The 20,034-nt window shown below is 39.6% G+C and overlaps 2 protein-coding genes across 5 annotated transcripts in view; one reads left to right on the top strand and one right to left on the bottom strand.

Annotated features, from left to right (window-relative positions):
* The window catches only part of prima1 (proline rich membrane anchor 1), a 255,369-nt gene that overhangs the window by 43,074 nt on the left and 192,261 nt on the right, over window positions 1-20,034 (bottom strand). The window lies entirely within an intron of this gene.
* The window catches only part of LOC122553429 (protein unc-79 homolog), a 218,242-nt gene that overhangs the window by 164,066 nt on the left and 34,142 nt on the right, over window positions 1-20,034 (top strand). For all 4 annotated transcript variants that reach the window (XM_043697181.1, XM_043697182.1, XM_043697180.1 and 1 more), the window contains 7 exons: window positions 1,863-1,975; window positions 2,094-2,179; window positions 2,368-2,541; window positions 7,380-7,448; window positions 14,783-14,893; window positions 15,092-15,196; window positions 17,534-17,611. In XM_043697181.1, the coding sequence (XP_043553116.1) occupies window positions 1,863-1,975; window positions 2,094-2,179; window positions 2,368-2,541; window positions 7,380-7,448; window positions 14,783-14,893; window positions 15,092-15,196; window positions 17,534-17,611 (736 nt within the window). The remainder of the gene's footprint in view (window positions 1-1,862; window positions 1,976-2,093; window positions 2,180-2,367; window positions 2,542-7,379; window positions 7,449-14,782; window positions 14,894-15,091; window positions 15,197-17,533; window positions 17,612-20,034) is intronic.

Genomic DNA, 20,034 nt, shown 5'->3' with positions numbered 1-20,034 from the left:
CAGATGCATGGCAGATGCAGTTTAATGTGGATAAATGTATGGTTATCCACTTTGGTGGCAAGGACAGGAAGGCAGATTACTACCTAAATAGAGTCAAGTAAGGTAAAGGGGCAGTACAGAGAGATCTGGGTGTTCTTGTACACCAGTCAATGAACGTAAGCATGCAGATACAGCAGGTAGTGAAGAAGGCTAATAGCATGCTGGCCTTCATAACAAGAGGGATTGAGTGTAGAAGCAAAGAGGTTCTTCTGCAGCTGGACAGGGCCCTGGTGAGACCATATGGTAGGAGTACTGTGTGCAGTTCTGGTCTCAAATTTGAGGAAAGACATTCTGGCTATTGAGGGAGTGCAGCGTAGGTTCACGAGGTCAATTCCTGGAATGGCGGGATTACCTTACACTGAAAGACTGAAGTGACTGGGTTTGTATACCCTTGAGTTTAGAAGTATGAGAGGGGATCTGATTGTATAAGATTATTAAAGGATTGGACACTCTGGAGACAGGAAACATGTTTCCGCTGATGGGTGAGTGCCGAACCAGAGGACACAGCTTAAAAATACGGGGTAGACCATTTAGGACAGAGATGAGAAGAAACTTCTTCACCCAGAGAGTGGTGGCTGTGTGGAATGCTCTGGCCCAGAGGGCAGTGGAGGCCCAGTCTCTGGATTCATTTAAGAAAGAGTTTGATAGAGCTCTCAAGGATAGTGGAATCAAGGGTTATGGAGATAAGGCAGGAACAGGATACTGATTAAGGATGATCAGCCATGATCATATTGAATGGTGGTGCAGGCTCGAAGGGCAGAATGGCCTACTCCTACACCTATTGTCTATTGTCTATTATTTATATCCCCATGGCCTTGGGAAAGCAGCCAAAATAATCAAAGGACCCTCCTGCTCTGATTATACTCTTTTCTCCACCCTCTTCCATTGGGCAGAAGACCCACAAGCTTGAAAACATGCACCAAAAGATACAAGAAGCCTCTTCCCCACTGTTATCAGACTTAAGAATGGACCTCTCATACATTAGAGTTGACCTTTTTCTGCATCTTCTCTTTATCTGTAATACAATTTTTTGCATTCTGTTCTATTACATAAGGTATGATTTAACTGGATTACATGCAGACATTACTTATCATTGTATCTCAGTACGTGACAATAATACATCAAATAAAATCAAAAAGGATTTTCTGAGGAGAATTATGATGATGGTAGACTTAAAGGAGAGAGGAATAGCACCTGAAGAGTGAGAACTTTTAACAAGTCAGCAAGCCCAGAAGGGGAGATTGAGTTTTAGTTGGTAATTGGAAACAAAATCAAAGGAACAGGATGTTGGTCTCAGATGAGCGAAGAGTCAGTCAGAGGGGTTGTGGGAAAGAAGCGATAGAAAGGTATTAATCTGGAATCTAATCTTGATACACTTGAATCTCTTCCAAATAAAATCATTCCGTTCCATGTCTTGTACCTGCAGTCCAACCAATACAATTTTCGCTTGCTCTTATAAATAGCGTGGATAAATCATCAATCAAAACCAATTTCACACAGTTAAGCACCTAATTAATACTCCAATTCTGCCATGATTTTGTGCCATCTATCCTGCTGGTTCATTTGTAATCAGCTGATTTATTACAGACTGTGGATTAAACCTAGGACCTACGTGGTGCAAATCCTTCATTATATGTATATGCTGTTCTCTTTGTGAGAAATTAGGGGCTTTGTTTTGAAGTAATATGTTCAGATTTTTTCATGATCTCTTTGTCAAGTTTGGAATGCTATTTTTGCATTTCCTTCTAAAATATGACATTGCATGATCGATGTTTGCATAAATTTTTAACAAATTGTGAAATATACATTTTATATTTTTTAAGCATGATGATTCCTGGCAATGCTGCTGGTGTGGCAAAGCAATTTTTACGCTGCATTTTTCATCAGCTTGCTCCCAATGGTATACTTCCACAGCTCTTCCAAAGCAACATTAAAGGTATGATAATTTATAATAAATATCTGATGCAGTGGCCTTTTGATGCAGAGTACCAATATTTAACAGTTTCCCAAATGCATAAATAAGTTTTGAAACTGTAATTTTATTTTGATGTTAGATGGAAGCTTCCTTCGAACTTTGGCCTCGTCTCTAATGGACTTCAATGAGCTGAGTTCAGTGGCGGCATTGAATCAACTACTGGAGGTATTGTGGAGCTTAGAAAGAAAATATAAGTTAGAAATCCTTCTTGGCAAATTTAGGAAATACCATGTTATAGAGATAAAGTAAATAATTAACTATTATTCCAGGTGAAAAGTGATAACTGTTAAATAAAGTATGTCTTTGTTTAATGCGGCATCACATTGAATATTTGTGATGCAAATGTGGCACAGGGTTTAAACAACAAGAAGAACCTGCCAGCAGGAGGAGCCATGCTTCGCTGTTTAGATAACATAGCCACTTACATGGAAGCTCTGCCTATGGATTTACCCAGCAATCTGTGGACTACAATATGCAATCAGTTTCAAACATTTCTGACCAAACTGCCGTGCATACTGCCATTGAAGGTAAGGAAGAATTTAATGATCCATATGCCATCTGGACATATAAATGAATGAATATGACAAACTAAGTATGATATTTTTCTGCATATTTATATTATAAATCTAGTTGTATATTGAGTGGTTAGCAGAAAACTATATAGCTGTACCGAAGACTTCCTGTTGATGTACAATGGTTATCTGATTGTACAGAACTTGAGTAAAGCTGAGAAAGGGCACATTTTGTGGAAGCTTTCCGTCTTGCACTCATTGGGACAAAATACAAAAGGAGAACAACATTTTATATTGTATGAAAAGAGAGTGCTGATTATTTAGAAAGTGACCTCTGATTAGAAACATTGCCACGGCAAATGCACCAGTTAAATGATGACTGACAATCAACTGCTGTAAATGTTTTGTGCCATTATTAATTGTTCCTCATGTCAAAATCATTTTTAGAATTACTTGCAGGACCAGATTCAGCCACAATACACCTTGTCTTCTGGGAGATGGAGGACGCATTAAATAATTTAAGTCCTGCCAGCCTCTCTCAACTTTGTACACCTAATCAGGCATGGAAGAACCTAATAGCATGCTCAATATTGGTACACATCATAATCATTTAAATTCGCAAGCTGCATAATTGGAAGCAAAAGATAACAGCTAATGCAATATCAGTTTATGACCCTATCCAGTTTGGCTCTGTATGTTCGGCAAAATGATTTGCAAATGTCTGAACAGGTCACTTAATTTAATAGACATTTGAAGAGTTGGACAGCGAATCAAAACTGAAGAAATATTTTATGAAATTAGAAATCACACAACAATTCAGCAAGTTTGTTTGAATGTACTAGCTTTCAGAGCGCTGCTCCTTAATCAGATAACTAGTGGGGCAGGATCATAAGACACAGAATTGATAGCAAAATATCACTGTGTCATCCAAGTAAAATGATACATTGAACAAACATCTGAGCTGATATGTCACCTTTTTTTATAAAACCCTAAGTTGTCTTGAGAATGCAAATTAAAAGAAGTTCTGGGATTTACATATTAATGAACCGAAACCTGCAGCCCATTCTAAAAGATGAAAGACTTAATAGCATCGAATCATAGAGATGTACAGCATGGAAACAGACCCTTCGGTCCAACTCGTCCATGCCAACCAGATATCCCAACCTAATCTAGTCCCACTTGCCAGCACCCGGCCCATATCCCTCTAAACCCTTCCTATTCATACACCCATTCGGATATCGTTTAAATATTGTAATTGTACCAGCCTCCACCACTTCCTCTGGCAGCTGATTCCATACACGCACCATCCTCTGCGTGAAAATCTTGCCCCTTAGGTCCCTTTTATATCTTTCCCCTCTCACCCTAAACTTATGCCCTCTAGTTCTGAACTCCCACACCCCAGTGAAATGACTTTGTCTATTTATCCTCTCCATGCTTCTCATGATTTTATAAACATCTATGAAGTCACCCCTCAGCCTCCGATGCTCCAGGGAAAACAGCTCCAGCCTCTCTCTATAGCTCAAATCCTCCAACATCCTTATAAATCTTTTCTGAACCCTTTCAAGTTTCACAACATCTTTCCGATAGGAAGGAGACTAGAATTGCACGCAATATTCCAAAGTGGCCTTACCAATGTCCTAAACAGCTGCAATAAGACCTCCCAACTCCTATACTCAATGTTATGACCAATAAAGGAAAGCATACCAAACACCTTCTTCACTATCCTATCTACCTGTGACTCTACTTTCAAGAAGCTATGAACCTGCACGCCAAGGTCTCTTTGTTCAGCAACACTCCCTAGGACCTTACCATTAAGTGTATAAGTCCTGCTGAGATTTGCTTTCCCAAAATGCAGCACCTTGCATTTATCTGAATTAAACTCCATCTGCCATTCTTCAGCCCATTGGCCTATCTGAACAAGATCCCGCTAGGTTTGTTCAATATATTGTTTTAATTGCATGACACTATAAATTGCTATAAATTCTGTGTCTTATGATCTTGCCCTACTAGTTACCTGATGAAGGAGCAGCGCTCTGAAAGCTAGTTCTTCCAAATAAATGTGTTGGACTGTAACCTGGTGTTGTATGATTTTTAACTTTGTCCACCCCAGTCCAACATCAGCATTTCCACATCATAGAATCTCTCCAGTATGGAAACAGGTCCTCCCGGCCCAACAAGTCCACACACATCCTCCGAAGAGTAATGCACCTAGACCTAGTCTCCTACCCTATTACTCTACATTACCCCTGACTAATGTCCTATTACTCTACATTACCTAACCTACACATCTCTGAACACTGTTGGTAATTTAACGTGGCCAATTTACCTAACCGACACATCCCTGAACACTGGGTAATTTTACATGATCAGTTCACCTAAACTGCACATCTTTGGATTATGGGAAGAAACCCAGGCAGACACGAGGAGAATGTGCAAATTCCACATAGACAGTTGTCGGACGCAGGAATTGAACCATCTCCCTGACACTGAGGCAGCAGTACTAACCACTGAGCTACTGTGCCACCCATTTGAATTAAACCATTCAAATTAAGGAAATTATGAAATATCACTGCACAAATCAGTAGTTTTGTTGCCTTATCTGGTACTCAGCTTCCAGCTAAACCTACAAATATTATTATATACACACTGCTTGTATTATTCCCATCTCTTACAATAATTAGTTCATTTCTACCCTTCCTTTTCCAAAAGTCAGTGACAGCTTCCTGGTGAACTGTCCCATAGACAGCAATCCTTGCTTTAGTTGTTTTTTTTTCTCTCTATTCGGAAGTGGGTGCTGCAAATGTGATAAGGCTATTTCACAGCAGGTATCATAACATTGATTGTAATCTTGCTGAACCTTCAAACATTTAATCCCCAGAATTTGGGAATCCTAACAGGTTATTTTCTCCCCTCCCTTCCCTAACCCCAGGACAATGATGCCTATTGTATACTTTGGCTGAGATTTAGCTAAATCTGCATTAGCTACAAATTGAAGTCGAGAGTGTGGTGCTAGAAAAGCACAGCAGGCCAAGCAGCATCCGAGTAGCAGGAAAATCAACACCCCAGGCACAAACCCCCCACCAGGAATTGCTGATGGAGGACTTATGCCCGAAACGTCAAGCCTCCCACTCCCCGGACTCCCCGACCTATTGTACTTCTCCAGTACCACACTCCCAACTCTGATCTCCAGCATCTGCAGTCCTCACTTTCTACCGGCTACAAACAGAACTCTTGGATTATTTTGGGTCTCATTGTTCAGCTACACAATGGGCAAAGTTGCTAAGTTACAACAGTGCAATGTTGTCCATAGAAGTAGTGCTTTGAGATTTTCCTCTCAGTTTTGATTGGCTCCAAAATAGAGTAACTGTACTGTACAGTAGGGAGAAACTAGCTATGGTATATCAGTCAATATGAACTGCTACTTCGTCCTGATGTTATTCCTTTGACATCCAGAAGAATGAGCAATTGATTGGCGAACTGATTTTTCAGTAACAATACTATTTTCATAAGAGCCGTACAGTGAAGTTACTGTAAAATGCTGTGCTACTATACCATTTAAACAATAGTCTAAAAGAATATATAGTATACTGGTTGCATAAATTACATGTTCCAATTTCCTGAAGCAGTGATTTATTATAGTTGTTGGATTTTAACCAATTGAGATTATACGACAAACAGCATGTTTCACTGTAATGGAATGAAAATCTAATGTTACACTCTAAAGGAAATTAAAGTGAGAAACCAGCTATTCTTGAGAAATTGTACGTGCAACATCTGTGAAACACAGAATTGATACTGTATTCAAAACTGGATATTCTCCACAACAGATTCACAGGAGAAACCCAAAGCACTACTTCTATAGACATCATTGCACTGTTGTAACTTAGCAATTTTGCCCATTGTGTAGCTGAACAATGAGACCCAAAATAATTCTAGAGTTAAGTTTGTAGCTAGTAGAAAGTGAGGAATGCCGATGTTGGAAATCAGAGCACCTAATGGTTGTGAGAGTTTGAAACAATAACCTAAAATGCAACAGGAAAACCCTAAAACAAAGCAGTAGCTTTACAGCATTGCACTAACAGCCAGAGGACTTTAACACGTGGAGCTAGTCAGTTAAATAAAATTACAGATCAATTCCACTCAAATCACATTGCCCACAAGTGGAACTTGCCATATGGTAACTCTCCTAACAGTCCCACCAGTGCAAAGTTAACGGAAAATATTACCAGAGAAGAAAAATATATTCTGTGGTGTGCGGCAGCAGTGATTGATTGCAGGGTTAACAACATTGGTAACACATTTAATATGTTATTGATCTGAACAGTTGATTTTGAGTTGGTGTACTTTCCTCCATGTATAGCTCACTTCATGACAGCATTTGCCTTGCCCACCCATATTTCAATTATAAAATTTTTTAAATTAAACATCTATAGTTCATTAGTACACCAGTTAAAAATAAAACTAATGTTATATCCAAGGTCGAACCAGAAATGGCAACACAAATTGCCCCACCTAATAAAGTCTGATGTCATTTCATGAACAAACGTTTATTCTGTCATGCACCAACACATCCTGTATCTTTTATTCTTTTTGTTTAAAAAAGAATCTCACATGGTTGCAGCTTTGCAGCATTTTAGCCTTGGGTTTGTGTCTCAAGCCTATCTTTCAAACCTGCAAATGTTATAACTTGGAAAGAGTTTTAAAAAGTTGGTTTTATGAAATATTAATTTATATAATATGGAAAATTGCAACTTATTTGAATGTGATAAACATTTGTATTATGTTTGTCAATTACTGAGAAAATAACTCCCGAACAACATGCCAAGTATTGATAACTTGCATTTTATTTGCAGTGCTGCTTGGATTCTAGTTTAGCAATCATGATATGTCTTCTCAAGATACCTACCACAAGTGCAACAAGGGTAAGCTAGTGCTAGTGTGGCTTATTAAAATATTTTATGACTTGATAGTGGATTTTATTTTCCCAAGAGGAACACATGCAATTTTTTAAAGCTACTTTTCACTCTTTGCTCTCTTTTAAAGTTTACCTTTCACTATTTTGCTTTTGTTATTCTGCTGTAGGCCCTGTGGCTGACCACTTTAACTCCCCCTCCCATTCTGCCAAGGATATGCAAGTCTTAGGCTGCCTCCAAGGCCAAATCCAAGCCACCTGACTCCTGGAGGAAGAACACCTCATCTTCCACCTTGGGATCCTCCAACCACTCGGCATCAATGTCAATTTCATCAACTGCCTCATCTTCCCTGTCCCCACCTTATCCCAGATCCAACCATCCAACTCAGCACCACCCTCTTGAACTGTCCTCCCTGTCCATCTTCCTTCCCACCTATCTGCTCCACCCTCTGCTCTGACCTATCACCATAAACCCCCATCTTCATCTACCTATCACCTTCCCAGCTACCTTTCCCAAGCCACACGCCCCTCCTATTTATCTCTCAGTCCCCTTGGTGCCCTCTCCCCATTCCTGATTAAGGGCTTATGCCTGAAACTTTGATTCTCCTAATCATTGGATGCTACCTGACCTGCTGCGTTTTTCCAGTGCCACACTTTTTGATGTTGATTTTTACATATCTTATTTTTAGGAATTTTTTGCTCTAATTCTTATTAGTTACTCATGAGACATGAGCATCACTGGCTGGCCACTCCTAGTTGCTCAAGAAGGTAAATCTATCTTCTTGAACCACTGTAATCCCTGTGCTGTAGGTAGACTCACAATATTATTAGGGAGGAAATCCCAGGATTTTGCACCAATGACAATGAAGGAGTGGCAACATATTTCCAAGTCAGGATGGTGGGTGGCTTGGAGGGTTCAGTTTCAATTCAGTTTCTAGTTTCTTCATATATTTATTCTGTGCTACCTCTGTGCAGTGTTTTTCTTATTTATTTTGTGTTGTTGGTACCTTTTCAGTTTTAAATCTATGCCTCTTACTGAGAATCTTGGTTTTTAATCTTTGGTGGGAGTTTCATCTGAGCTGCTCCACTTTTCTGCCACAACCTCACTGTAACTGCAGTGAAAACCCCTTCTATGTTCATAAAGTCAGTTTTCATTACATTTCCCCTGAATTTACAGTAATGGGGTAAAAGCCGCTGTGTGGAAATTTCCATCCTTGTTTTGCTCCTTGTCTCCTTGCTCAGTTGCAATCTGAATAACAGAACCATTTATGGGGTGGGATTCTGACTTTGCTTTTCTTGCCTTGCTGCTGCTCTTTCCCAGAGTGCACTAATTATCACCAGCACACTACCAATACTATACCCGTCACCACACCAGCAACCCAGCTTAGTCTCCCTGACTGATCAAAATATTCCTACAGCAACATTGAAGAATTTCTGATTAAAGAACTTTGGCAATTCTCAGAATGGCAACTGTAATTGCAGCAATCCAGTGGCAAGGTTAAAAACAGCTTCAGGATGGAAGTAGACAGACACATATTCCTCTTTGGAGATGGTCAGTAGTGCAGTGAGGACAAGAGCATAAGTCATTTTTCTTAATGACAAGAAGAAGTGGCTAACCATTCTCACAAAGCAGGCAAGACTTGGAACTACCGTCCACAAATGACAGTGGATGCTGGATCAAATGTTAATTTTAAATCTGAGATAGACAATTTTTGTTAAGCAAAGTTTTTAAGAGATATTGGCCAAAGGCAGATGTATGGAGTTAGGCCAGAGATCAGCCATGATCTCATTGAAATCAGAACAGCTCGATAAGCTGAATGGCCTACTCCTGTTCCTTTATTTATAGCATGGAACCCATGTGGTATTGGCCAGAAGCTCTTAATTGCCTTCATAATTAACTCAATTTCTTTCTCACCACATGGATGTGAGGTGTCTACTGGACTCAACCTGACTAAGAAAAAACATGACGAAGCAGGGATAGTTTTGTGTTCCTGCCCTAACCTCATTTTATAGGGGACATCTGACCTTAAACCGATGCCCTCCATTCCTCCATTCCCCATCCTTGGGAAAGAGGTTGACTGTATTCACCCTATCCATGCCTTTCATGATCTTATACACATATATAAGATCCCCTCTCAGTCTCCTATGCTCTAAAGAAAGAAGTCCTAGCTTGTCTAACCTCAGACCCTTGAATCCTTGCACCTAACTTGTAAATTTCTTCTGCACTCTTTTTCCAGTTTAATAACATCCTTCCTATGGCAAGGTGACCAAAACTGAACACAGTACTCTGAAGGAGAACAGTCCCAGCTTTTCTGAATTATCTATGTAGATGAAATTTCTCATTCCTGAAACAACTTTTGTAAACCACATCTGCATTCTCTCAGACTTGAAGTGTGGTGCCCAGAACTAGATTTAATACTCTAGCTGAGGCCAAACTTGTGTCTTATACATGTTCAACATAACTTTCTTATTCTTGTAGTCTGTACACCTGTTAATAAAGTTGAGGAAACTGTATGCTTTCTTAGTTTCTCTCTTAATCGAGCCTTCCACATTTAATGAGTTACATGTACACCCAAACCTCAGTTCTTGCACACACTTAATAATTGTATCCTTTATTTTATATTGTGTCTGCATGCATTTTCTAATAAAATGCATCATCTCACAAATCTCTACATTGAACATCATAAGGCAATTACCCATCCACTCCACCAATATGTCTGTGTCCTTTTGAAATTCCACACTGTCCTCATGGTTTGCAGTGCTCCCAAGTTTCCTATCATCTGCAAATTTGAAACTGTGCCCAAAGTCTATATCATTAATATATTATCAGGAAAAGCAAGAATGCCAATAGTGACTCCTGGCGAACTCAACTACAAATCTTCCTTCAGTTTTAAATCATAAACTAATCAGTACTGAGTGAATTTTGCGAAGATTTTTAGCTCAGGTTGAGGTTCTAGATGTAGGTTTGCTCCCTGATCTGGAAGGTTCATTTCTAGATGTTTCGTCACCCTACTAGGTAACATCTTCAGTGGGCTTCGGGCAAAGCACTGTTGATAATTCCTGCTTTCTATTTATATGTTTGGGTTTCTATGGTTGGTGATGTAATTTCCTGTGGTGACATCATTTCATGTGGTGATGTCTATTCCTGTTCCTTTTCTCAGGGGGTGGTAGATGGGGTGTAACTCAATGTGTTTGTTGATAGAGTTCCGTTGGAGAAAAAGGACAGGAAATGACATCACCAGAAATGACATCACCAACCCAAACATATAAATAGAAAGCAGGAATTATCAACAGTGCTTCGCCTGGAGGCCCACTGAAGATGTTACCTAGTAGAGTGATGAAACATCTAGAAATAAACCTTCCAGCTCAGGGAGCAAACCTACATCCAGATTAATCAGTACTGTTTGCTTCCTATCAACTCAAGCAAGTTTGCTTTCTTATTGCTACTATCTCTTTTATACTATGGGCTTTAACTTTGCTCACAGGTCTTTTGTGCAGCACTATGTCAGATTCTTTCTTAAAGCCCATGAACAGCATACCAACATTATTGCCCTCATCAACCCTATCTCATCAAAACACTCGTTTGTTAGTCAAATATGACTTTCGCCAAAGAAACCAATGCTGGCTCTCCTTAATTAATCTGCATTTTTTCGTCTGATTATTAATTTTGTCCCAGGTTATTGCTTCCAGAAGTTCACCAAACCACTGCTGTTAAACTGACTGATCTGTAGTTACTTGGCTTTCCTTGCACCCATGTTTTGAACAGAGATGTAAAATTTGCAATTCTCCAGTCCTGGGCTGAATCTAGGGAAGACTGAAAAATCGTTGTCAGTGCCTCTGCGATTTTCATTCACACTAATCTCAATATCTCATCTTGTCCCAGTGCCTTGTCAGCTTTAAGAACAGTCAGTCTATACAATACATCCTCGTTATTAATTATAATCTTTGTAGGGACTGAATTTCCTTTCTCATTATAACCAAGGTAGAATCGTCCTTTTTGATAAAAACAGATGCAACGTATGCTTCATGTCTGCTTTCATGTTCTTTGCAGGCAACTCATTTGCCAAATATCATATTGTAACCCGAAAGGGATAAATGATTTATAATGGTCTCAGCTAGTACTTCTCTAAGTGTTTGTTAGATGATGCACAAGTAAATCTGCTTTGAATTTCTCAACGATGGGTAGATGCCTGGCCTCTGTGCCTCCTCACAGCAGCACCACAGAGGTCAGGACCTCAGAATGTGGAAAAGTGTTAGGACCACTTCACAACAGAATAGAATCCCTACAGTGAAAAATTAGGCAAATTGCCCCAACAAGTCCACACCAACCTTCTGAAGAGCATCACATCCAGACTCACCATCCCTCTCATTCCTGTAACCCTGCATTTCCCATGGCTAATCCACCTAACAAGCATATCCCCTGACACTGTGGGCAGTTTAACTTGGCCTAACCTGCACATCTTTGGACTGTGGGAGGAAGCTGGAGCACCTGCATGAAACCCACACAGACACTGGGAGAATGTGCAAACTCCACACAGACAGTCTCCCAAGGCTGGAATTGAACCCGGGTCCCTGGTGTTGTTAACCACCATGCCATCCCAATAGAATTGTTTTAAAAAAATTACAGGAAGGTCTCACTTGAAGTTGTGGTTGTGTTCCTGAAATCATCACTATAAGCAGAACGACTTTAAGTGAAACATTGATTCCCTTGATTCTGCAGGGCCATACCTGTACCCTGTAAGCTGAAATATAGAACTGTAAATGGCTAAATTCTCACACTGGTAAATTATATAACTATTAAAATAAAAAAAACCACAAAAAGGTACCATTCTATTTACAATACCATTTGTAATTGACTTTTGAGTGTGGAGGCATGTTTGTGCCACTGGTCCTTTACTCATTGGTCTCTAAGCTGCCTGCTGGGGGCTATTGTTTGTCTGTGTGTGTGGCCCGTGCCTGGTGACATCTTGTTAGAAGGCTGCACTGTTAGGATCCAAGCTAATGTTATTACTGATCAAATCTGATCCCAGATTGAAATCTCTTTTGAGAGATTATGGAATTTTCTTTTGGTTGTAACAGAGTGGTATTTGACTGAAATATAAACACTTAATGCTGCAGACTCAGTTTTAACAATAAAGCAGAAATTATTGTGCAAAAGAAAAACAAACTAGAATAAACCAAATAATATGTGTTACATATAGCACAAGTATGGAGTTTCTGGAAACACGAAGTAAATTACAATCCCATTAATCTCAACCATATTTCTTTATAGTACTCACATGAGAAGTGAATTCCCTTTTCTATCAGAACCATAGCATTTAACTTAATGGATGCACATTTCCAGGACCTGAAAACCTAATTGCCTCTTCCTTAAATTTGATCTTAAACTGATCTTAAACTTTCTTAGCTTGAAATAACCCCTTCAGGGAAATTTTCAAACTAAACTGCTTGCAATATGATATTCTAATTCTTACCATACAAGCTACACAAATTTATTGTGATATGAATTTGTAATAATAGACTGGAGAGTCATAGAGCTATACAGCATGGAAACAGACCTTTCAGTCCAACTCATCCACGCCAACTAGATATCCTAAATAAATCTAATCCATTTGCCAGCATTTGGTCCATATCCCTCTAAATCCTTCCTATTCATGTACCCATCCAGTTAAATGTTGTAATTGTATCACCACTTCCTCTGGCAGCACATTCTATACATGCACAATCCTCTGTGTAAACAAGTTGCCCCTTAGGTCCCTTTTAAACCTTCCCCTCTCACCATAAACCTATGCCCTTTAGTTTTGGACTCATCCAACCAGGGGAAAATACCTTGTCTATTCATTCTAGCTATGCCCCTCATGATTTTATAAATCTTTGTAAAGTCACCCCTCAGCCTCCAATGCTGCATGGAAAATAGCCTGAGCCTATTCAGCCTCTCCCTATAGCTCAAACCCTCCAACATTGGCAACCTTCTTGTAAATCTTTTCTGAACCATTTCAAGTTTCACTATATCCCTCCAATAGATGAGAGACCAGAATTGCACACAGTATTCTAAAAGTGGACTAACCAATGTCCTGTACAGGACCTCCCAATGCTTAATGCATTGACCAATAAAGGCAAGCTTACCAAACACCTTCTTCACTGTCCTGTCTATCTGAGACAACACTTTCAAGGAACAATGAACCTGCATTCCAGGGTCTCTTTGTTCAGCAACACTCCCTAGGACCTTACTATTAAGTGTAAAAGTTCTGGTCTGATTTGCCTTTTACGTAAAATAAACTTATCTAAATTAAATTCCATCTGCTGCTCCTTGACCCATTGTCCTATCTGATCAAGATCTCGTTGTACTCTGAGGTAATCTTCTTCGCTGTCCACTACGCCTCCAATTTTGGTGTTATCTGCAAACTTATGAACCATACCTCCTTTGTTCGTGTCCAAATCATTGGTATAAATGATGAAAAGCAGTGGACCCAGCACTGATCCTGTGGCACACTGCTGGTCACAGGCCTCCAATCTGAAAAGCAAATCTCCGCCACCACCCTCTGTCTTCTACCGTCAAGCCAGTTCTATGTCCAAATGATTAGTTCTCTCTGTATTCCATATGATCTAACTTTGATAGCCAGTCTACCATGAAGAACCTTGTCAAATGCCCTGCTGAAGTACATATAGATCATATTCACTGTTCTGCCCTCATCAATCCTCTTCATCACTTCTAAAAATTCCATCATGTAAGTGAGACATGATTTTCCACATACAAAGCAATGTTGACTATCCTTAATTAGTCCTTGCCTTTCCAAATACATGCAAATCCTGTCCCTCAGAATTCCTTCCAACAACGTGCCCACCACCAATGTCAGGCTCACCAGTCTTTAGTTCCCTGGCTTTTCCTTACCACCTATCTTAAATAGTGACACCATGTTAGCCAACTTCTAGTTTTCTCATCTGTGGCTATCGATGGTACAAATATCTCAGCAAGAGGTCCAGCAATCACTTCCCTAGCTTTCCACAGAGTTGTAAGGTACCTCATCAGGTCCCAGGAATTTATCCACCTTTATGAATTTTAAGCTATCCAGCACCACCTCCTCTGTAATGTGGACATTTTTCAAGATGTCGCTATTTCTTTTCTCAAGTTCTCGATCTTCCATATCCTTCTCCACAGTAAATACTGCTGCAAAACAGTCATTTAGTATCCCTCCCCCCAGTCTCCTGCATTCCAAGCATAGGTGGTCTTCCTCATCTGATTGTAGTCTGTTGTATTTTTCCCATTTCTGCGTGTAAGATTTATTTTAGCTCTAAATTAACTTGATGTCTTACTCCCTAATTTTTCATTATGTTTGATTATAGAGCCTTTTGGAGCCATTTTCCAAATTGCTGAGTTTTATAATTCAGAATGGAGTCTTCAGCCTTGCGTATCTTGTTGAATTGTGTGGTTTGTGTCATCGAGCATTCAATAAGGTAAAATGAGGCCATTGTTTCTCTTCTATGAAAATTGATAATTCTAGGTTTTCTCATGTATTTGTGGTCCTTGAATGCATCAGACTTCTTATAACATAGAATAGTAATAGATGGTCAGTAATAGATGCTTAGCAAGCTGTTTGAAAGTCATCAAAGTGTCTCATGGATTTTGTAATATCTTGTGCTTGTGTCTTGCAGGAACGGGATAAATTCTACCTCTCACGAAGTGTTGTATTGGAATTGTTACAAGCACTGAAGCTAAAGTCACCATTACCAGACACCAATCTATTGTTGCTGGTGCAGGTAAAGTTTTGGTCAAATATTCTATGTTAGGAGGCAATTCATTTTTCAGAAAATTCTAACTATAACTTGCTGAATAAATTATTTTCAAATTTCTAACTGTAATGATTTTGTTCTAGCAACATTTCTTAAAGACTGTGGTAAGAAATTATTTGATTATAAACAGACAGCCAAATTAATGCATGAGTAGCCATTGTAAAATTAATTGAGTTTGATATTGTTTTGTTATGCAACAAATTTTCAGAGCACACAGGCTTTTTTTTTGGTGGGAGAGGTGTGCAAGAATCCAATAGTGACCATGGGTGATAAATCTGACAAGGCTTAGAGCCTGGAGAGTATAGCCAGAACACTTCAAGAAAGTAGAATAACTGGCCACAGGGTAGAGGTAGGCAGTAGAAACATTTGTGAACTTGCCCCAGTGATCACTGAAGGATAGGGAAGGATCTGGCTGCAATCACCTTGGGGGAAGGCTGGCTCTGACCAACCTCAGGAATTTGGGGAAGGCTCCAACTATGATTAGATGTGGGAAATGTTGGTGACATAATCAGGTTGGGGTAGGGTGTGGATGATTTACACAAGGGAGTCCCTTTGAGGGCACAATGTACATTCCTGAGCATTCTGACCCACAAACATATCTAAAATAAAGCTTAACTTCTGTGTCTTTTCTAAACCGTCATTCATCTGACGATGGGTTTCTCATTTTCAGAAACTATAGCTGCTCTCCCCTGCTCAGGGTTTTGCATACTGATGACATCATGGAGATCTGAATATTTAAGTAATCCTTAGGTTCTTAAAAGTGGAGAAAACTGTCAAGAAGCAGAGGGGTTTCATGTAACCAGTTTCATGAAGAGGAAGTGAGAACTGGGGCTGAAGGCTGTACCTAGGGTGCGACAAGCGGAAACCATAGCTGGAGCATCCAGAGATAGGACAACTAAAGACCATAGAAGGATTTGAAGATTAGGGAAGTTTTAAGTTGAATGTTTTAGGAGGCAGTGTGAGCTAGTGAGAACAGATTCATGGGAGAATAGAACTTGCAGCAGAATAGGTTACGTACAACAGAGTTCAAGCGTTTATGGAGGGTGCAGGAAAGGGACCCAATAAGGGTGCAATTGAGAAAACAAGTGAAGAGAAGACAAAAGGTTGAATGTTTTGGCAGAGAGGCAGTGTTCAGGGTGTGATACAAAGTGGACTTAATGGGATAAGGGATGTGGACTTTTCATATTATAGTTCTGACCCAAAATCATGTGCCAGTTTGAAAGATCTATTGAGCTTAATCACATGGGAAGGGGACAGAGTAAGGGACAAGGGAACAGCTTTTATGGAGGGGAACAAAAATAATTTTGATTCTTCCTGACATTTAGCTGGAGAACATTTTCACTCAGCCTTGACTTGATGATGGCCAGACAATTTGATAGCACTGAAGTGATTATAGGTCAAGCGAAGTAGTAAAGAGCTGGGTTTTGGCATCTGTTTCTAGATGGGCAGAACAAAATGGTTGAATGTGCTCTTGTTGCCAGATTGAAAGGAGCAATAGAAATAGTGGACAAAGTATTTGAAATGCAGGTAAATATAACATGTTGCAAATTGGAAGGGAAAATAAGCAACAAATGTCTTCTATGAATGAAATTCAAATAGCTAAGAATGAATTTGAAAATATCTAGAAGTATTAGTTGGCTGAGCATTAAATATATCTAATGAATACCCAGCAAAAATTAGCAAAGCCACTGTTAATTTGCAAGCCTTTAATTCAGAGGAAATCATAATCTAACTGTACAGAGCTCTGGTAAGTCTACACTTTGCATAGAATGTCTGGAACACAAGAGAGAAACCCAAGTGTTGGAACAGCGTAGTGAAAACTCAATACAGATATGCAGGGTTAAAGATTTACATTGTAGGGAAAAATTGGAGATGTTCCTATTCCCTACACAAGCAACAGATATTGACTAGCAGAATCACACCCCTAGAAACATCTGCAAAGCAGTTAGATACTGAGATGTGGGGAACTGTGAAGATCTTCTGGATAAACAAATTTAGAAGCACTGAATGACCACCGTCAACCATAGTTATCTTGTGATCTTCGAGGAACATGATTCGTAACATACCATGGTCACAATCACAGCACATGTCATTCCTGTTTAAAGGAAAAGAAAATCAAATAAATTTACTGGAACAACTAAGCTATAATTTACCTGTGTTATAACTGAAGTAAGTGACAACCTTGTACAGGAGTGATATATGCAACTGACATTTGAAGGTTGCAGTTACAGAATAATGAGAATGTGAATAAATGGCTTGAAGGCTGATATCTAAACTAATGGACCTCTCTGTCATTCTCACTAGTTTGTTTGTGCAGATGCTGGAACAAAAATAGCTGAATCAACAATCCTACAGAAACACATGATTGCATCTGTTTCTGGAGTAAGTATTCAATCCGGCCATGTATACATAGTATATATAAAATTGCATAGAATAACCTGTTATGAACTTACTGTTAATTTCAAATTACTGCACCACATTTTCTAAATTATGAAGGCATCTGCTCCTCTGAAGAATGTTATTGTTGATTTAACAATATAATTAATGTTATGGTATAATTTTTGCTGATGGATGATTTCTACTTTTCTCACTGGTGTTATTTAATTGGGAGTGAACACTTGTGGGTGAAATAGAAGTTAGTACAAAATCACATTATTTTATATCTAAATAATTATTAGCAATCAGTGATTTGTGCTTGTTTTCCTGACTGAAGAACGAGTACTTATTTCCACAGAGGTTGACTGCCTCCTTTACTATTTTGATTCCTCTCAATTATCAGCTCACAATGTTAATGAAGAGATTGCTTCACTGAGTCAATGTTGGCGTGTTCAGCATAGACAATGTGATTGACTTGAGGAAGACCTGGATGACAAAATATATATTTTACATTTGCTTTTCTACTGATGATGTTGCTTTGTCATGATTTTTTAAAAAATCCTTTGTTAAATAAAATCTGGTGCCAGGATCAAGGATATCTCTGAGGCCAGAACTAGGAAGACAATACAGTTGAATGCATGGAGCTAGTGTAAGAGGGAGAGCTTCAGATATCTGGATTATTAAGATCTCTTCCAGATCAGGAGGCACATCTACAAGAAGGATGGGTTGCACCTAAACTGCAGGGGCACCAATATCTTTGCAGGGAGGTTTGCTTGGGCCACTCAAGAGGTCTAAACTAGAGCGGTATGTCAGCATATGGAATGATTGAGGAGAAGATAGAGGTTAGGTCAGTAAGTCTATTAGGAAGACAGGCAAGGCCAGGTTAATGAATACAGTGGGTTTGGCGTCTTGAATGTATTTATTTTAATGCAACAAGTATAATAGGCAAGGCAGACGGATTTAGAGCCTGCATTAGTACATGGAGGTATGATGTAGTATGAGGTATGAGAGACAGACAGGACTAGCAACTCAATGTTCCAGGATTTAAATGTTTCAGGTATGATAGAGAGAGATGTAAAGGGAGTGGAGGAATCATTGATTAAGGAGATGGTCACAGGTGCACTAAGAGAGAGCATCTTAGAGGGCTCATATGGCTGGAACTGAGGAATAAAAAAGGTGCAGTCACTATGATAGAGCGATACTGTAGTGCTTCCATTGGCCAGGGGGAGATAGAGAGACAGACATGTAGGCAGATCATTGGAAGGTATAAAAGCAACAAGGTGGTTGTTGTGGGTGATTTTAACTTCCCCGGTATTGATGGGGACTCTCCCTTACTGAAACGGCCTAGATGGGACAGAATTTGTTAGGTGCACCCAGAAGCGTCTCTTGAAACAATATTTGATAGTCCAGCTAGGGAAGGGGCCATACTGGATCTTGTATTGGGGAATGAGCCTGGTCAAGTGATCAAGTTTCAGTGGGAGAACATTTTGGGAACAGTGATCATAATTCTGTCATTTTGAGGAAGTGGCCAAGATGATTGATGAGGATAGGACAGTCGATATTGTCTACATGGATTTTAGTAAAGCATTTGACAAGGTTCCTCATGGTAGGCTAGTTCAGAATATTAAGTCACATCGGATCCATGGCAAGTTGGTAAGTTGGATGCAAAATTGGCTTGATCATAAAAGACAGAGAGTAGCTGTGGAGGAGTGTTATTCTGACCAGAGGACTCTGACCAGTAATGTTCAGCAAGGATCATCACTGGGACCTCTGTTGTTTGTAATGTATATAAGAATTTTGATGAAAATGTTAGTAGAATGCAGATTACATAAAATTGGTGGCATTGTGGATAGTGAGGAAGGTTGTCAAAAGATATAGCAGGATATAGATCTGTTGGAAAGTTGGGCAGGGGCTGTTGGAGTTTGATCCAGACAAGTGTGAGGTGATGTATTCTCATAGATAAAATGCAAGATGAAAGCATACAGAAATTGGCAGGACCCTCAGAAATATTAATATACAAATTTCAAGTCTTGGGACACAAGTCCATAGCTCTCTGAAAATGGCAACATAAGTGGATAAGGTAGTAAAGAAGGCATATGGTAGGCTTGGCCTACTTTGGTCAGGGCATTGACTATAAAAGTTGATAAGGTAAAAACAATGACTGCAGATGCTGGAAACCAGATTCTGGATCAATGGTGCTGGAAGAGCACAGCAATTCAGGCAGCATCCGAGGAGCTTCAGCAAAATCGACGTTTCGGGCAAAAGCCCTTCATCAGGAATAAAGGCAGAGAGCCTGAAGCGTGGAGAAATAAGCGAGGGGAGGGTCGGGGTGGGGAGAGAGTAGCATAGAGTACAATGGGTGAGTGGGGGAGGAGATGAAGGTGATAGGTCAGGGAGGGGAGGGTGGAGTGGATAGGTGGAAAAGGAGC

Source organism: Chiloscyllium plagiosum, chromosome 10 (genome assembly GCF_004010195.1).
Source record: "Chiloscyllium plagiosum isolate BGI_BamShark_2017 chromosome 10, ASM401019v2, whole genome shotgun sequence".
Lineage (NCBI taxonomy): Eukaryota > Metazoa > Chordata > Chondrichthyes > Orectolobiformes > Hemiscylliidae > Chiloscyllium > Chiloscyllium plagiosum.
The sequence above is the reverse complement of the archived record's forward strand: the minus strand, read 5'-3'. Positions and strand labels throughout refer to the sequence as shown.